The 15,217-nt window shown below is 63.0% G+C and overlaps 1 protein-coding gene across 1 annotated transcript; it reads left to right on the top strand.

The window, feature by feature from the left end:
* The first annotated feature begins 9,983 nt into the window (after positions 1-9,983).
* Positions 9,984-15,160, top strand: LOC128899096 (collagen alpha-1(II) chain-like). The gene is made up of 8 exons (XM_054177324.1): positions 9,984-10,149; positions 12,672-12,875; positions 13,915-13,931; positions 14,217-14,249; positions 14,392-14,424; positions 14,616-14,669; positions 14,777-14,878; positions 14,981-15,160. The coding sequence occupies exons 1-8, from the start codon at positions 10,062-10,064 to the stop codon at positions 15,158-15,160; spliced, it is 711 nt and encodes a 236-aa protein (XP_054033299.1). The 5' UTR covers positions 9,984-10,061.
* The last annotated feature ends 57 nt before the right edge of the window (positions 15,161-15,217 follow it).

Here is a 15,217-nt window from a genome sequence, read left to right on the forward strand (position 1 = left end):
TGCGGCTCCCGGCAGCTGCTTCTGCCTGGGAGCATGGTGGAGCTCCGGCAGAGCCAGGAATCTGCTGGAGGTGGGGAGGAACCAACCTGGGGTCCTCTCCTCCAGGGGAGGTTGGCCCTCGTGGGGCCTTCTGGCCTGGGGACCCTTCTACCCCAGGGACCCCTCCTCCATAGGGACCCTTTTACCTCTGGGACCTTTCCCCCCTCAGGACCCTTCTGCCCCAGTGACCTTTCTCCATCCTTTCCTCTTGCTCTGTCCTTCCCTCCAGTGTTGACCTGGGCCAGGTGGAGCCAAGGAGGGAGCAAAGCCCACAGCCAAGAGGTGTTTGGGGTGACCTTGATGGAGCACCTCTGGCTTCCTGCTCAGTGTGGAGGGTCCTGAGGCAAAGTGAGGATGGGGCCAGGACCTTGACCCCTTGCACCACCTCTCCCTGGGCTGCCAAGCCTGATCCTGGCCTTGGAGGAGCTTCTCTCCGTGGCAGATGTGCCCCCAGCAGTGATGGTGGAGGTCTGGACTGCAGAGCCTGGCTGGACCTGGTCTCCTTTCTGCTGCCTTTTCACCACTGCTGGGCCCAGGGCTGAAGGCTGCAGCCACACAGAGCTCTGCCTGCAGCTGAGCCCCAGCCCCCTTCAGCCAGGGTGCAAGAGCCAGGCCTGAGACCTGGCAGCAGGGGGGGTTCAGGGGGATGGTTTGGTGCTACTGCCCTTCGCCCCCTCCCCTCCATCTCCACCTCCTGCAGCTCCTCCTTGCGCCTCCCGCGATCCATCCTGCACCGGCCTTAAACCCCCCGCCCCTCAGCACCCCCCCCCCCCATCCGAGCCTGCTCTCCCTTCAAGCCCCGGGACCCTCCTGGCAGCCTCTGCCGTTTGGCTTTGGGTTTTTTTGGTTGTTTTTGCCCTGATTTATTTCACTTTTTGCCCAAGTGGAGTTTTTTTCTCCCCTCCCCCCCCCCCGGCTCCGGACACAGAGAGCAGCTTTGTGCCGCCGCGGGACGGCGCCTGGGGACCTGGCTTTGTGCCACCCCACAGAGGTGGCTTTGGGGCTTTGGCTTCTGGGGGGGAGCTCAAAAATATCCCTCTCCCCCCGACCCTCCCCCTGCTGGCCAAAGGTTTGAATCTGAGTCGATTACTTCTCCCCCCTACCCCCCCCACCCCCGATTCCCTGGATCAGGGGGGGAATGGGAATGGAATCCCAGCCTGAGCCCTGGGGCTGAGGGATGAAAGGATTTGGATCCTTTGGGGTCCAGGATGGATCCTCCCCTAGCCTCCCCCCTTCCCCCCACCCAAAGGTCTCAGGGCTCCTTTCCAGCCCTCATTAATTAGGGGTAATCGCAGAGCTCATTAGCGGCAGTGCCCCCCCAAGCCCCCAGCCTGGCACCAGCCCCCGCAGCTTGCTGCCTCCTTTTTGTCTGGGGGGGCACAGAACACCCCCTGCCCCTCCTTCCATCCCAGGAATGAGTGGGGGGGGGGGGTCTTGGGGACCCCCACTCCTGAGGCTGTTCCCATCTCTGGAGCCTTGGGATTCTCTGCTGGCTCCTGGCAGGGTGGTGCTGGGGGGGGTGTCCCTTGACCTCTCTTTTTGAGGGGAGGGTCCCCATAATATTGGGGGGGGGTCGGTGTTAATACCTTCGAAAGCTAACTTCAATGGCTGCCGGGGGGGGGGGGTGTGTGCAGGACCTATTTTTAGAGTGACCTTTAAACTCCAGCGCTGCAGCCCCCCGGGGGGGTGGGGGGGGGGAATGCAAATCCCTCCGCCCAGCGCCGAACCCACCCCCCACCCCAAATTAATCCCACCCCAAAATCACCCTCAGAGACAGCACCCCCTCCCCCGCACCCCTTCTGTCCCCCGGTGAAGCAGCTGGGAGCTCAAAAGGAATCTTTGTGCTGCTCTACCTTCCCCAAAGAGTCTCAGGAGGAGGAGGAAAAGGAGGAGGAGGAAAAGGAGGAGGAGGAGGAGGAGGAAAAGGAGGAGGAGGAGGAGGAGGAGGAAAAGGAGGAGGAGGAGGAGGAGGAAAGGGAGGAGGAGGAGGAGGAGGAAAAGGAGGAGGAGGAGTAGGAGGAGGAGGAGGAGGAGGAGGAGGAGGCCAGGAGGAGGAGGAGGCGGAGGAGGAGGAGGAGGAGGAGGAGGAGTAGGAGGAGGAGGAGGAGGAAGAGGAGGAGGAGGAAAAGGAGGAGGAGGAGGAGGAAAAGGAGGAGGAGGAGGAGGAGGAAAAGGAGAAGGAGGAGGAGGAGGAGGAGGAGGAGGAGGAGGAAAAGGAGAAGGAGGAGGAGAAAAAGTGGGAGGAGGAGGAGGAGAACGAGGAGAAGGAGGAGGAGGAGGAGGAGGAAAAGGAGGAGGAGGAGGAGGAGGAGGAGGAAAAGGAGGAGGAGGAGGAGGAGGAAAAGGAGGAGGAGGAGGAGGAGGAACAGGAGGAGGAGGAGGAGGACTAGGAGGAGGAGGAGGAGGAGCAGGAGGAGGAGGAGGAGGAGGAAGTGGAGGAGGAGGAGGAAGAGGAGGAGGAAGAGGAGGAGGAAGAGGAGGAGGAAGAGGAGGAGGAAGAGGAGGAGGAGGAGGAAATGGAGGAGGAGGAGGAGGAGGAAGAAGAGGAGGAGGAGGAAGAAGAGGAGGAGGAGGAAGAAGAGGAGGAGGAGGAAGAAGAGGAGGAGGAAGAAGAGGAGGAGGAAGAGGAGGTGGAGGAGGAGGAGAAGGAGGAGGAGGAGGAAGAGGAGGAGGAGGAGGAGGAGGAGGAAGAGGAGGAGGGGGAGGAAGAGGAGGAGGAGGAGGAAGAGGAGGAGGAGGAGGAGGAGGAGGAAGAGGAAGACGAGGAGGAGGAGGAGGAGGAGAAGGAGGAGGAGGAGGAGGAGGAAGAGGAGGAGGAGGAGAAGGAGGAGGGGGAGGAAGGGGCCGGTTTCAGGGGGCCCCAAGGAGGATGAAGAAGTTTTTGACATCATCTCACAAAAATTCATCCTCTGCCCCCTCCCCCCCCTCCCCTCTGCCCCCCTCCCCCCCTGCCCCCTTTCCCCCTTCCCCCCCAACTCTCTCCCCCCCATTTCTTTTCCTCCCTCCCTCCCCCCCCCCAGCCCCCCTGCTCACCTTTCAGCGGGGGGGGGGCACCTGAGGGCTGTCCGTGGTTAACCAAACCCCCCCAAAAAAACTCGGGGTGAAAAAAGCTTTTTTTGAGCTTTGAGGCAATTTTGAGTTGGGGGGGGGGGGGGGAGGGGAGGAAGAAGCTTCAGCTTGGGGGGCAGGAGGGGGAAGGGTGAATTTAGGGAGGGGGAGGGCTGCATTTATGGAGCCCCCAAAATAGGAGCTGGCGGGGGGGGGAGGTCTCTTTCCTGAATGCCCCCCCCCCAAAAAAAAAGTGATGATTAATTTGGGCTAAATTCACCCAGAAATAGACATTTGGGGGGGGCAGGGGAGGGAAAGTTGCTGGGGTTTAGTGTGTGCCCCCCCCCCCCAGGCTCAACCCAGCCTGGGGTTCAAATCCCCACACTGCACACAGACCTTCCCCCCCCACACACCCCCCCCCGGGGAGAGTAAAAAACAGCAACTTCAATGGAAGGATTGAGGAAAAGACCCAAACTTGGCCTTTTTCTGGAGGCCGCAGGCTCGGGGGGGTTGGACATAAAGGTCCTTTTTGTGCTCCCCCCTCCCCCCCCCAGCATCCCAGGCTGGCCAGGGGAAATATTTGGGGAGGGGGGGGAGGGTCTGAGGTGGAGGGGAGCTGGCAGCTCCCAAGTGCCTTTTTTGGGTCTCCTTTGACTGAAACCTTTCTTTTTCATGAGAAAATGTGAAGGGGGGGGGGGGGGCTGCAAAGCAAACAGGGGAAGGGAAGGGGGTCTCGGGGGGGCGGGGAGGGCTGGGGCTGCGGGGGGGGGGGGAAGTGGCTCTGTTTTGAGGGGGTTGAGGAGGTGTTGGGAGAGCTCCCAGAAATGGGGGGGGGGGGGAATGGGGTGAAAAAAGGCATAAATGGGAAAAAATGGGGGGAAGAAAGAAATGGGGGGAAAGGGGGGGGGGGATGGGGGAAAAGGAAGGGAATGAGGGGGAAAAGGGGGAAATAAGAGGGGAAAAGGGGGGAAAGGAGAGGGGAAAGGGAAGGAAATGGGGGAAGGGAAAGAGTGGGGAAAACACTGGGCTTAAATGGTGCAAAAGTTGAGGGAAACAAAGGCAAAATGGGGCTGAAATGGGACAAAAAGGGCAAAGTGGGGCCAGGGTGGGCTGGAGTGGAGCTGAAATGGGGCCAGAAGTGTCCAGAACGGGGTTGGAGTGGGGTCAGACAGGGACAAGCTAGGGTGGAATGGGACTAAGACCAAACTAGGCTGAGATGGGGCTGCAGGGGGCCAAAATGGGGCCAAACAGGGGTCAAAAGTGGATAAGTAGGACCAAAGTAGGCTGAAATGGGGCAAAATGGGTCCAAAGGAGGCTGAAATGGGACAAAAATGGGGCCAGAATGGGACTAAAATGGGGTCAAAGTAGGGCAGAATGGGACTGAAGAGGACCAAATGAGGCTGAAATGGGGCAAAATGGGTCCAAAGTAGGCTGAAATGAGGCCATAATGGGCCAGAATAGGGATGAACTGGGGCCAAATGGGGCCAAACTAGGGTGGAATGAGGCAAACTAGGGCTGAAGTGAGACAAAACAAGGCCAAAATGGGGCAAAATGGCTCCAAACTAAGGCAAAATGGGTCCAGACTAGGCTGAAATGGGGTAAGTGGGACTGAAATAGGACAAAAATGGGGACAAGCCAGGCTTAAATGGGCCAAACTAGGTCTAAGTGGGGCACAATGGGGTTAAACCAGGCCAAAAGGAGGCAAAGTCGGGCTGAAATGGGGCAGAGTGGGGCCAAAGTAGGTCATAATAGGGCCAAGCTAGGCTTAAGTGGGGCAGAATTGGCTGAAACCAGGCCCAAGTGAGTCAAAATGAGGCCAAATGGGACCAAACTGGGGTCAAATGGGACCAAACTGGGGTCAAATGGTGACCTCCCATCTGAAGCTCCCTCTCCCCTCCCCAGGTGGTTTTGAGCCCCCCTCAAGTTTGGGATCAAAACCGAAATTGGTTTGAGGCTTTCCCGGGGGGGGGAAGTGGCTGTGGGGAGGGCTCCAAGGGGGAGGGTCAGGGGGGGGGAAGAAGGTTCCAGGAGGGAAGAGACTTTGCTCATATGGAAGGAGTTTGGTCCCAGATGGGGTGGGGATGGAGGGTGGCATCAGGGGGGTGGCATCAGGGGGGTGGCATCGAGGTGGGGATGGATGGTGGCACCGGGGGGGTGGCACCAGGGGAGGAACAGCCCCCCTCTGAGTGGTGGCACCGAGGTGGGGATGGGGGGTGGCACCAGGGGAGGGACAGCCCCCCTCTGAGTGGTGGCACCGAGGTGGGGATGGGGGGTGGCACCAGGGGAGGGACAGCCCCCCCTGAGTGGTGGCACCGAGGTGGGGCCAACCTCTTGGCTGGTGGCACCAGGCTGGGCAGAACCTCCTGGTGAACACCAGGGTGGTGCCAACCAGCATCCAGCAGCCGGGGGTGGCCATGGCCCCAGGGTGGGGACAACCCTCATGGGGGGCAGCAGCAGGGCAGGGCCGTCCCAGGCTGGGCAGCACCCTGGGGGTGGTGGAGGTGAAGGTGGTGTGAAGGTGAGGGTGGTGAAGATGATGGTGGTGATGAAGATGGTGATGGTGGTGCCAATGGTGCTGGTGATGAAGATGATGAAAGTGACAAAGGTGATGATGATGATGATGAAGGTGACTGATAATGGTGATGACAACGGTGACTGAGGATGAAGAAGGTGACTGGTGATGATGAAGGTGATAATTGATGATGGTGATGATGATGGTGTATGATGATGGTGAAGATGATGATGACAATAATGATGATGAAGGTGGTGACATCATCATGATGATGATGAAGAAGAAGAAGGTGGTGACATGATGATGATGAAGGCAACTGATATGATGATGGTGGTGATGATGATGACGGTGGTGGTGATGAAGGTGACTGATGATGATAATGATGACAATGATGGTGACTGAGGATGATGATGGTGAAGGTGGTGACTGAGGAGGAGGATGATGAAAGTGGTGACTAAGGATGATGATGATGATGGTGAAGGTGGTGACTGAGGATGATGATGATGGTGAAGGTGGTGACTGAGGAGGAGGATGATGATGGTGAAGGTGGTGACTGAGGAGGAGGATGATGATGGTGAAGGTGGTGACTGAGGAGGAGGATGATGATGGTGAAGGTGGTGACTGAGGAGGAGGATGATGATGGTGAAGGTGGTGACTGAGGAGGAGGATGGTGATGGTGAAGGTGGTGACTGAGGAGGAGGATGATGATGATGGTGAAGGTGGTGACTGAGGAGGAGGATGATGATGATGGTGAAGGTGGTGACTGAGGAGGAGGAGGATGATGATGGTGAAGGTGGTGACTGAGGAGGAGGATGATGATGGTGAAGGTGGTGACTGAGGAGGAGGAGGATGATGATGGTGAAGGTGGTGACTGAGGAGGAGGATGATGATGGTGAAGGTGGTGACTGAGGAGGAGGATGATGATGGTGAAGGTGGTGACTGAGGAGGAGGATGATGATGGTGAAGGTGGTGACTGAGGAGGAGGATGATGAAGGTGGCTGCTGCTGCCGCCGCAGGTGGTGCCGGCGGCGGCCCCCGGGGCAGGCAGAGTTAAGCCTCTCTCATTCCTTCCACTCCCTCCGCAGCGAATTCCTGAGCTGCCTTGGAAGGTTCCTGCCGGTCCCTGATCGCCTTTCCAGAGCCTGGGACTGGGGGCTCCAGGCTGGCGCTGGGGGACAGCCCTGCCCGGGGGGGACACTCAAAAACCCCAAATTAAGGATTTTTTGGGGGGGTCAGTGCCTGACGAGGAGGATTTGGGCTCAAAAAACTTCCTTTTCATCCCACCTTGAACGCCCCCCCCCCCCCCCCCGGGTGCCAGGAGCTCCAGTGGCTACTGGTGGGAACTGGGACCCCAGACCCTTTTTGGGGGGGGTTTAAAGACCCTCAGAAAGGTGCCCCCCCCCCCGGCATTGTGTCCCCCAAATTGGGGAGGGGAAGGTTGAGGTCCTCCATCCATCCCCCTCCCCCATGGGGTCTGCCATGCTGGGGAGCTGAGGGTGAGGGTGGTGACACCCCCCTCCCCAGGAAAAAGAAGCGGGGAAGGGGGGGGGGTCGGGGGGGGACATCCATCGCCTCCTTATTTATTCCAACCTCCTCCTCCAGCGGAAAGCTGCGCCCGGAGCCAGCCCCTGGCCCTGCTCCCGGGGCTCAGCCCCAGCCAGAGCCAGCCGCGGCCAAAAGGCTTCTGCACAGCCTCCTCCACCTGCTCTGCCCCCCGCCCCGGACACCCCCCCAGCCCCCAAAATCCTTGCGACCCCCCCCAAAATGACCCAGCAGAACCTTTCCCCTCGACCTGGGGAAACTGAGGCACGGAGCTGCTCCTGGAGAGCAACGAACAGGGGGAGCGCGGGGGGGGGGGGTATTTGTGGGGGGGGAAGAGAGGTGCAAAGTAGATTTGGGGGGGCTCCATTTGAACCTTTTTGGGGGGGGGAGGGTCAGGCAGTGCTGCAGCTCCTGCCAGCCCCAGCCCCGGGAGTTGTTTTTGGCTGGGGCCGGCGGTGCCCCGCGGCTGCGCTGCTAACACTCAGGGCTTTGTCCACCCAGGGTCCCTGGGGGGGCTCCAGGAGGGGGAATGGGAGGAACTGGGGGGGGGGGGGGGGGGCGAGGGGGGTTGGAGAGGATCTGGAGGGGAATGGGAAGGGCTTGGGGGGCGGGGGGTGCAGAGAGGAAGATCTGGGGAGGGGGCTTGGAAGGGGGAAAATCTGGAGGGGGTTGTGGAGAGGGTCTGGAGGGGAATGCAAGGATCTGGGGGGGCGTTTGGAGAGGTTCTGGGGGGATTGGAGAGGATTTGGGAAGGAATGGGAAGGTCTGGGGGGGTGGAGAGGGAGAATGGAGGGAATGAGGAGGATCTGGGCGGAATGGGGAGGATCTGGGGGGATCTGGGAGGCTGGAGAGAGGCTGGGGAGCAATAAGGAGGATCTGGGGGGGGGTTGGAAACAGCAGAGAGGCAGAGGTGGGGCTGGGCCACTGATGGCTGCCTGTGACCCTCCAGTGCCGGCTGCCCGCAGCTCCAGCCTTCCCCAGGTCCATCCCGGCCTGTGTTCCCTCCCTCCCTCCATCCCTCCCTCCATCCACCCCTTTATCCCTCCTTCCCTCTCCCCATCTCTCCCTCCCTCCCTTCTTCCATCTCTGTCCTTCCCTAAATCCATCCTAACCCTGATCCCATCCCTTCCCAGCCTCCATCCTGACTTGAATCCTTCCCTCCTCAGCTCCATCCCAGCCTGATCCCATCCTGCCCAGCTCCATCCCAACCTGATCCCATCCCTCCTCGGCTCCATCCTTCCCCATCCCATCTCTTCCCAGCCAGGAGGGCATCTCCCAGCCCCCCCTGCCCATGACCCCCTTATTGGGGACCCTCTGGGGATGGGGGATGCTGGGGGGGGGCCAGCAGGGCCTGCTGGGGGTTGGGGAGGGGAACCCCAAAGCCTTTTTAAACCCCAGGACAAACAAATCCTTCCCCTCCTCCCCCCCCGCCCATCCCCATCCCCTCCCAATTTGGGGGGGGGGGGGTCACCCGGGCTGGGGTTGCCCCTCCCCATCCCCACCAGACCCCCAGATGTCGCCCTGGGGGGCACCCAGGTTGGGGGAGGGAGCACCCCCAGTTCTGCACCCCCCCACCCCCCTTACTGGGAGCTCAGCCCTGGGCTGTGTAATGTGTGACACCCCCCCAAAATAACCACAACACTGTGTCGTCCCCCCCGGACTGTTTGTGGGGGCTGGGACCCACCCCCCACCTCCTGAACCCCTTCCCTAGGGTGGGGGGGGCAGGGGGGTTGAATGAGGAGGGGTCAAGCTGGGTCCTGCTGCCGCTCCTCCACCCTTGCACCCCAAATTTTTTTCGGGGGGGTCATGGTCCCAAGGTGGAGGAATGTTGGGGGAGCAATGCTGGGATGGGGGGGGGGGGTCTCAGCCTCCCCAGGCCCCCCTGGATGGGTAGGATTTGAGGGGGGTCTCAGCCCCTTGGGACCCCCAGATGGGACTTGGGGGGTCCCCCAGGTCCTTGTGAGCCTCGGGATGGGGTGGGAGGGGCTCAGAACCCCCAGGCCCCCTTGGATGTGGAGGGATGGGGAGGGGGGGGGGAGGGTCTTAGCCCCTTAGGACCCCCGGGATGGGATGGGGGGGCGGGGGACGGGGGGAGGGTCTCGGTCTTCCCAGGACTCCTCGGATGTGAAGGAAATTGGGCGGGGGGAGGGTGAAGTCTTACTCCCCCCTTCCCCTTTTCCCCCGAGACCCTCAGGAGCGGGGGGGTCTCACTTTCTGAGCCCCCCAGGATGGCGGGGGGGGATCTCATGGGATGGGGGGGGAGTGTCTCACATCCCAAGACCCCCAGTACTGGGGGGAGGGGGAGAGCGATCTCGTCCCTCGATCTTCTCAACCCCGGGGGGGACTTAAGTCTGCTTGGGAGGGGGCTCTTGGGGGGCAGCCGAGTCTGGGGGGGGAGGGACTGTGAGTCTCTCGGGGGGGGGGGGGCAGAATCCGTTGAGCCTTTGAGGGGGGCTGTGAGCCTGTTGCGGCGGGGGGGGGCGGGCTGTTGAAGCTGGGGGGTGCTTGGCGGCTGCTGAATCTCTTTGTGGGGAGGGGGTTCTGGAAGCTCTATTTTTGGGGGGGGTCGATCTTACTGACTCTGTTGTGCGTCTCCCCCAAACTTTTCCCTTCCTCCTCCCCCCTCCTCCAACCCTCCCGGGGGAGGGAGGGCGCTGGGCTACAGGGATGGGGCTGGGGGGGGCGGGAGGGAGGGACTGGGCTCGGGATGCGAGGAGGGGAGGGGGAGGAGGTGGAGGTTGGTTGAGGAGGTGGAAAGGGGGAGGTTGGGGTGGGGGGCAGGAGGGGGGGTCTGGGGCTGTCCCGGCTCGGGTTACAGGGCACGGGGAGGAGGGGGGGGGCCGGCAGCGGGACAAATAGTCGGCTGCGGGGCGCTGCGGGCACCGCTCCGGCCGGGCAGGGTGAGGGGGGCCGAGCCGCGATGCCCTCCCGCAGCCCTCTCCGCGCCGCTGCCGCCCTCGCTGCCACCCTCCTGCTGGTCGCTGTCGCCGCGCAGGACCGCGACATCCGTGAGTCTGAGACACCCCGCCCCCCCCGACCCCCTAAACCCCACCTGGGGATAGCTGCAGCTCGCCCCCTCCCCCCCAGCCCTGTAGACAGCTCCCCAAAAAAGGAAGAGATCTGGAGGGGGATTTGGGGGTCCGGGAGGGGGGGACGAGGACGGCGGGGGGACGGTGTGGGGACATCGGGGGACAGCGTGGGATGGAGGAAAGTTTAAGGGTAGTGGGGGGCAGCCTGGAATGGGGGGGGACACTGGGGGACAGCATAAGGAGAGTGGGGGACAGTGTGGGACACTGGGGGACAGCGTGGGGGCTCCAGGGGACAGCGTGGGATGGAGGGGCGAAGCTGAAGGGTCGTGGGAGAAGCAGCCTGGGGTGTGGGGGACAGCCTGGGGACACTGGGGGAGAGCTTGGGGACAGTGTGGAGACATCAGAGGGCAGTCTGAGGCCATGGAGGGGCAGTGTGGGGACATTGGGGGACATTGGGGGGCAGAGGGGGGTGGGGTGGGTGGAGAAGGCTTAAGGATAGTGTTGGGGGGACAGTTTGGGACACTGGGGGACAGCCTGGGACAGTGCAAGGGCAGGGAGGGGACAGCCTGAGATGGGGGACAGGGAGGGGGGCCATGGGGTGCAGCCTGGGGACAGCAGGATGCAGTGTGGGGACAGTGGGGGGCAGCTGGAGTGCAGGAGGGGACTGGGGCAGGGGACACAGCTGGGGACACTGAGGTGCTGCTGGGGGACAGCCTGAGGACACCAGGGGACAGCCCAGGGCTCCACTTGGGGACACAGAGGTCCAGCCCCCGGGGTCCATCCTGAGGGTGCTGAGGCACATCCCTGGCACTGCTCCGGGGAGCCTGGGGGACAGCCTGGGGGACAGCCTGGGGAGCCTGGGGGACAACCTGGGGGACAGCCTGGGGACCCTGGGGGACAGCCTGGGGGACAGCCTGGGGAGCCTGGGGGACAGCCTGGGGAGCCTGGGGGACAGCCTGGGGGACAGCCTGGGGAGACTGAGAGACAACCTGGGGAGCCTGGGGGACAGCCTGGGGACCCTGGGGGACAACCTGGGGGACAGCCTGGGGAGCCTGGGGGACAGCCTGGGGAGACTGAGAGACAACCTGGGGAGCCTGGGGGACAGCCTGGGGAGCCTGGGGGACAGCCTGGGGACCCTGGGGGACAGCCTGGGGAGCCTGGAGACGCTCAGGGATCGTCCCAGGGACTTTGGGGACACCAAAGACTCCCCTGGGGACCCTGGGTCACATCCCTGGGTCCACCTCCTGGGGGCGCCACAGCACATCCCAAGGTCCCTTGGGGACACCAGGGCACAGCCCAGGGACACTGGGGACAGCTCTTGGGGTGCTGAGGTGCAGCATGGGGACACCCAGGACACTTCCTGGCCACATGGGGTCACCTCCTGGGGACACTGGGGACAGACTCCGGGGGTCCTGAGGTACCTCCAGACCCTGGTGTGCCCCTTGGGGACACTGGGACGCTGGCCAGGACCCTGGGGACACCTCTGGGGACACCTCAGGGTGTGTCCTGGGGACCGCAGGGCAGCTCTGGGGACATTGGGCCACATCCTGGGGACACTGGGACACGACCCAGGGACCCAGGGGCACCTTAGGGGGACACAGGGGGGCAGCTTGGGGACATTGGTGCCCCCTGCCTCAAGACCCTGGGGACACTGCCCAGCCCCCAGCAGAGGTGCACCAAGTGCCACCAAGCTGGGGGCACCCCAAGTGCCACCGAGCCAGGGAGGCATCCTGGGTGCCACCAAACAAGGGACAGACCCCCAGGTGCCACTGGGACCAGAGAGGGGACAACGACCCTGAGTGCCACCAAGCCTGGGGGAGACCCTGAGTGCCACCAAGCCTGGGCTGGGACCCAAGGGGACCCCAGGTTTGGAGACCCCAAGTGCCACCAAGCCAGGGAGGGACACTGACCCTGAGTGCCACCAGGATTCAGGGGGACCCCTAATGCCACCAGCCCCCTGAGTGCCACTAAGATTTGGGGGGACCCAAAGCACCACCAATCCAGGGAGACCCCAAGTGCCACCACGCCAGGGAGGGGACAACGACCCTGAGTGCCACCAAGCCTGGGGGAGACCCTGAGTGCCACCGAGCGAGGGGGAGCCCCCGAGTGCCTCCATGCCGGGGGGAGCCCCCGAGTGCCTCCCTACGGCCGCTTGCAGCTTGCCAGCTCCCTCGCTACAAAAGGGGCTGGGCTTGACCCCCTGCCACCTTTTGCCCTCCCCCCCGCGCTTGCTTCCCCCCCCACCAGCCGAGGCCGGCAGCTGCCGGGAGCACAGGCAGAGCTATCGCGACAAGGAGCCCCCAGGTGCCCCCAAGCCAGGGGGAGCCCCCAAGCGCCACCCCCCTCCTCCTGCTGGCAGGGCGGGTGGCATCCTAGGGCCGCTTGCAGCTTGCCACCTCCCTCGCTGCAAAAGGGGCTGGGCTTGACCCCCCGCCACCTTTTGCCCCCCCCCCCCCCCCCTCCCCGCTCGCTTCCCGCCTTCCCCACCCCCCCACCCCCAGCAGCCGAGGCCGGCAGCTGCCTGCAGGACGGGCAGAGCTATCGCGACAAGGACGTTTGGAAGCCGGAGCCCTGCCGCATCTGCGTCTGCGACACGGGGACCGTCCTGTGCGACGAGATCATCTGCGAGGAGCTGCGGGACTGCCCCAGCCCCGAGATCCCCTTCGGAGAGTGCTGCCCCATTTGCCCCACTGACCAGCCCAGCGGTTGGCATGCCTTTATTCGCCTTCCTCCTCCTCCTCCTCCTCGTTAATTAGCAGTTAACAAATAATCGAACCGCCCATGGATGAGGCTCCCCCGGGGAGGGGGCTCGGGGGAGAAGCTGCATCCATGGGGAAGAGGCTGGGAGAGGGCAATTTAGGAGCTAAAAATCCCAGCCCGGATCCTCGAGTCGGGATGGAAAAGGGATTTTTTAGCCCTAAATTGGAGCTGGCTGCAAAGGCTGGAAGGGGTTTGGGTGGAAATTCGCTGGGTTGGGGCTCCCTGGGACTCCGATCCGGGAGCAGCATCCCAGGAAAAGGCAATTTGGGAGCTAAAAAAATGATTCCCAGGTGGGGGAAATTCATCTTTTTAGCCCCAAACGGGAGCTGGCCGCAGGATCCCGAAGGGTTTTGGGGTGGTTTCGAGGGATTTGGGTTGGATTTGGGTTTCCTGGGCTCCCAGGAAGGATCTCCCAGGGAAAAAAAGCAACTTGGAGGCCAAAACCGAAACCCCAAACCCCCCAAATCTGATCCCAAAGTAGGGGGGTAGAGGGGGGGCGGAAATCCCAACGTTTTACCCCAAATGTGGAGGCTAAAAGTTGTTGGATTTGGGGTGCAGGAAGGGGGGAGGGGGGGCACACACCCCCCACCCCCCCAAAGAAGTCCCAGTCCCCAAACTGGGATAACTCACCTGGAATGCTGGAAAAGCCTTGAGGGGAGGGGGGAGGGAAATTCCCACACACCCACCCCCCCCCCCAGGTTGCCTTTTTAACCCTTTCCTGCCCCCCCCCCCAAAGGAAAGACGTGGGGGTGGGGGTGGGGTGTGAAGGGTTGAGCTGCCCCTCAGCTTCCTCCTCTCTGCCCCTCCCCCCCCAGTGCTGACCCCTGCTTTGCCCCCCCCCCCAAACTTCTCCCCCCCCAATTTGTCCTCCCAACCCCCCCAGGACATTCCCCCCCACCCCCAACTGGGTTTGGGGTCACCTCCTGTCTGTGTCTTCCTCCCCCCTCCTCTAATGCTGATTTCTCTCTTTTTCACCCCAAATAGGAAAACCTGGCCCCAAGGTGAGCCTGGGACCCCCCCCGAAAAAAAGCATTGTTCTTGGGGCCCCCTCCCTTCGAGGCGGGGGGGGCCCGAAGTGGGACCCCTGGGGGACCTTGTGTGGGGGGAGGTCTTCTGGAGGGGTTTGTGACCTCCTGGGGGGTTGTTACCTCTTGGCGGGGGGGGGGGTGAGGGGAGGGAAGGATTTGCCCCCGGGGTGGGGAATCTGGGGGGTGTCTGGGTTGGGGGTGTCTGGGTTGGGGGTGCCCCCCACCCCCCCTTGGCTCACCCCAGCTTTTGCCTTGCAGGGACAAAAAGGTGAACCTGGAGACATTAAAGATGTAAGTGGGGGGGGGGGAGTGGGGGTCCAGGCTTTTGGGGGGGGAGGGTTTCTTTGTGTGGGGAGGGGTCTCCCACCACCACCACCACCTGCACCTATCTCACTTTCCCTCCCCCCACTCCCTTTTTCCTTCTCCCTCACAGGTTGTAGGACCCCGAGGGCCTCCAGGACCCCAGGTGGGAACCGGCTCCGGGGGCGGGGGGTGGGGGGGAATTGTTGGAATATTTGGGGGAGGGGAGAGGGGGGTTGGGGGGGGGGTAAATACAGGTGAGAGGTTAACCCCTCCCCCCTTCTTTTCACGCCCTTCCCCCCTATTTTTACCCTCCCCCCCCCCCTTTTTTTCCCTCCCCCCTTCCTCCTCTCCCAGGGTCCTGCAGGTGAACAGGGACAGAGAGGGGACCGCGGCGAGAAGGGGGAGAAGGTGAGGCTGTGCGACCCCCCCCCCAGCCAAGACCCCCTCCCAGCACCGCTGGGGTGCTGAAGAGGACCCCCCCCGACCTTTTTCTTCCCTCCTCCCCTCTCCAAAAGGGAGCTCCTGGCCCCCGAGGCAGGGATGGAGAACCTGGAACCCCTGGGAACCCAGGACCCCCCGGACCCCCCGGACCTCCCGGCCCCCCCGGGCTGGGCGGGGTGAGTGGGGAGGGGTCGGGGTGCGCGGGTGGGGGTGGGATGTGGAATAAGGAGGGGTTTGGGGGTGCTCACTGCATCCCCCTCCCCCTCCCCCCCCCGCAGAACTTCGCAGCGCAGATGGCAGGGGGCTTCGACGAGAAGGCAGGAGGGGCCCAGATGGGAGTCATGCAGGGCCCCATGGTAAAGGACCCCCTCCCCCCTCCCCAAATCGGGGCTCCAGAGACCCCCACCCCAGGGGGAGGTGGCAGAGGGTCTCACTTTGTCACCCCACCCCGTGCCTAACCCTGGGGGTCAGCCCCGTTCTGGGCTGCTCCCACCCCGCCCTGGGCGGTGGTCCCC

Source organism: Dryobates pubescens, chromosome 40 (genome assembly GCF_014839835.1).
Source record: "Dryobates pubescens isolate bDryPub1 chromosome 40, bDryPub1.pri, whole genome shotgun sequence".
Classification (NCBI taxonomy): domain Eukaryota; kingdom Metazoa; phylum Chordata; class Aves; order Piciformes; family Picidae; genus Dryobates; species Dryobates pubescens.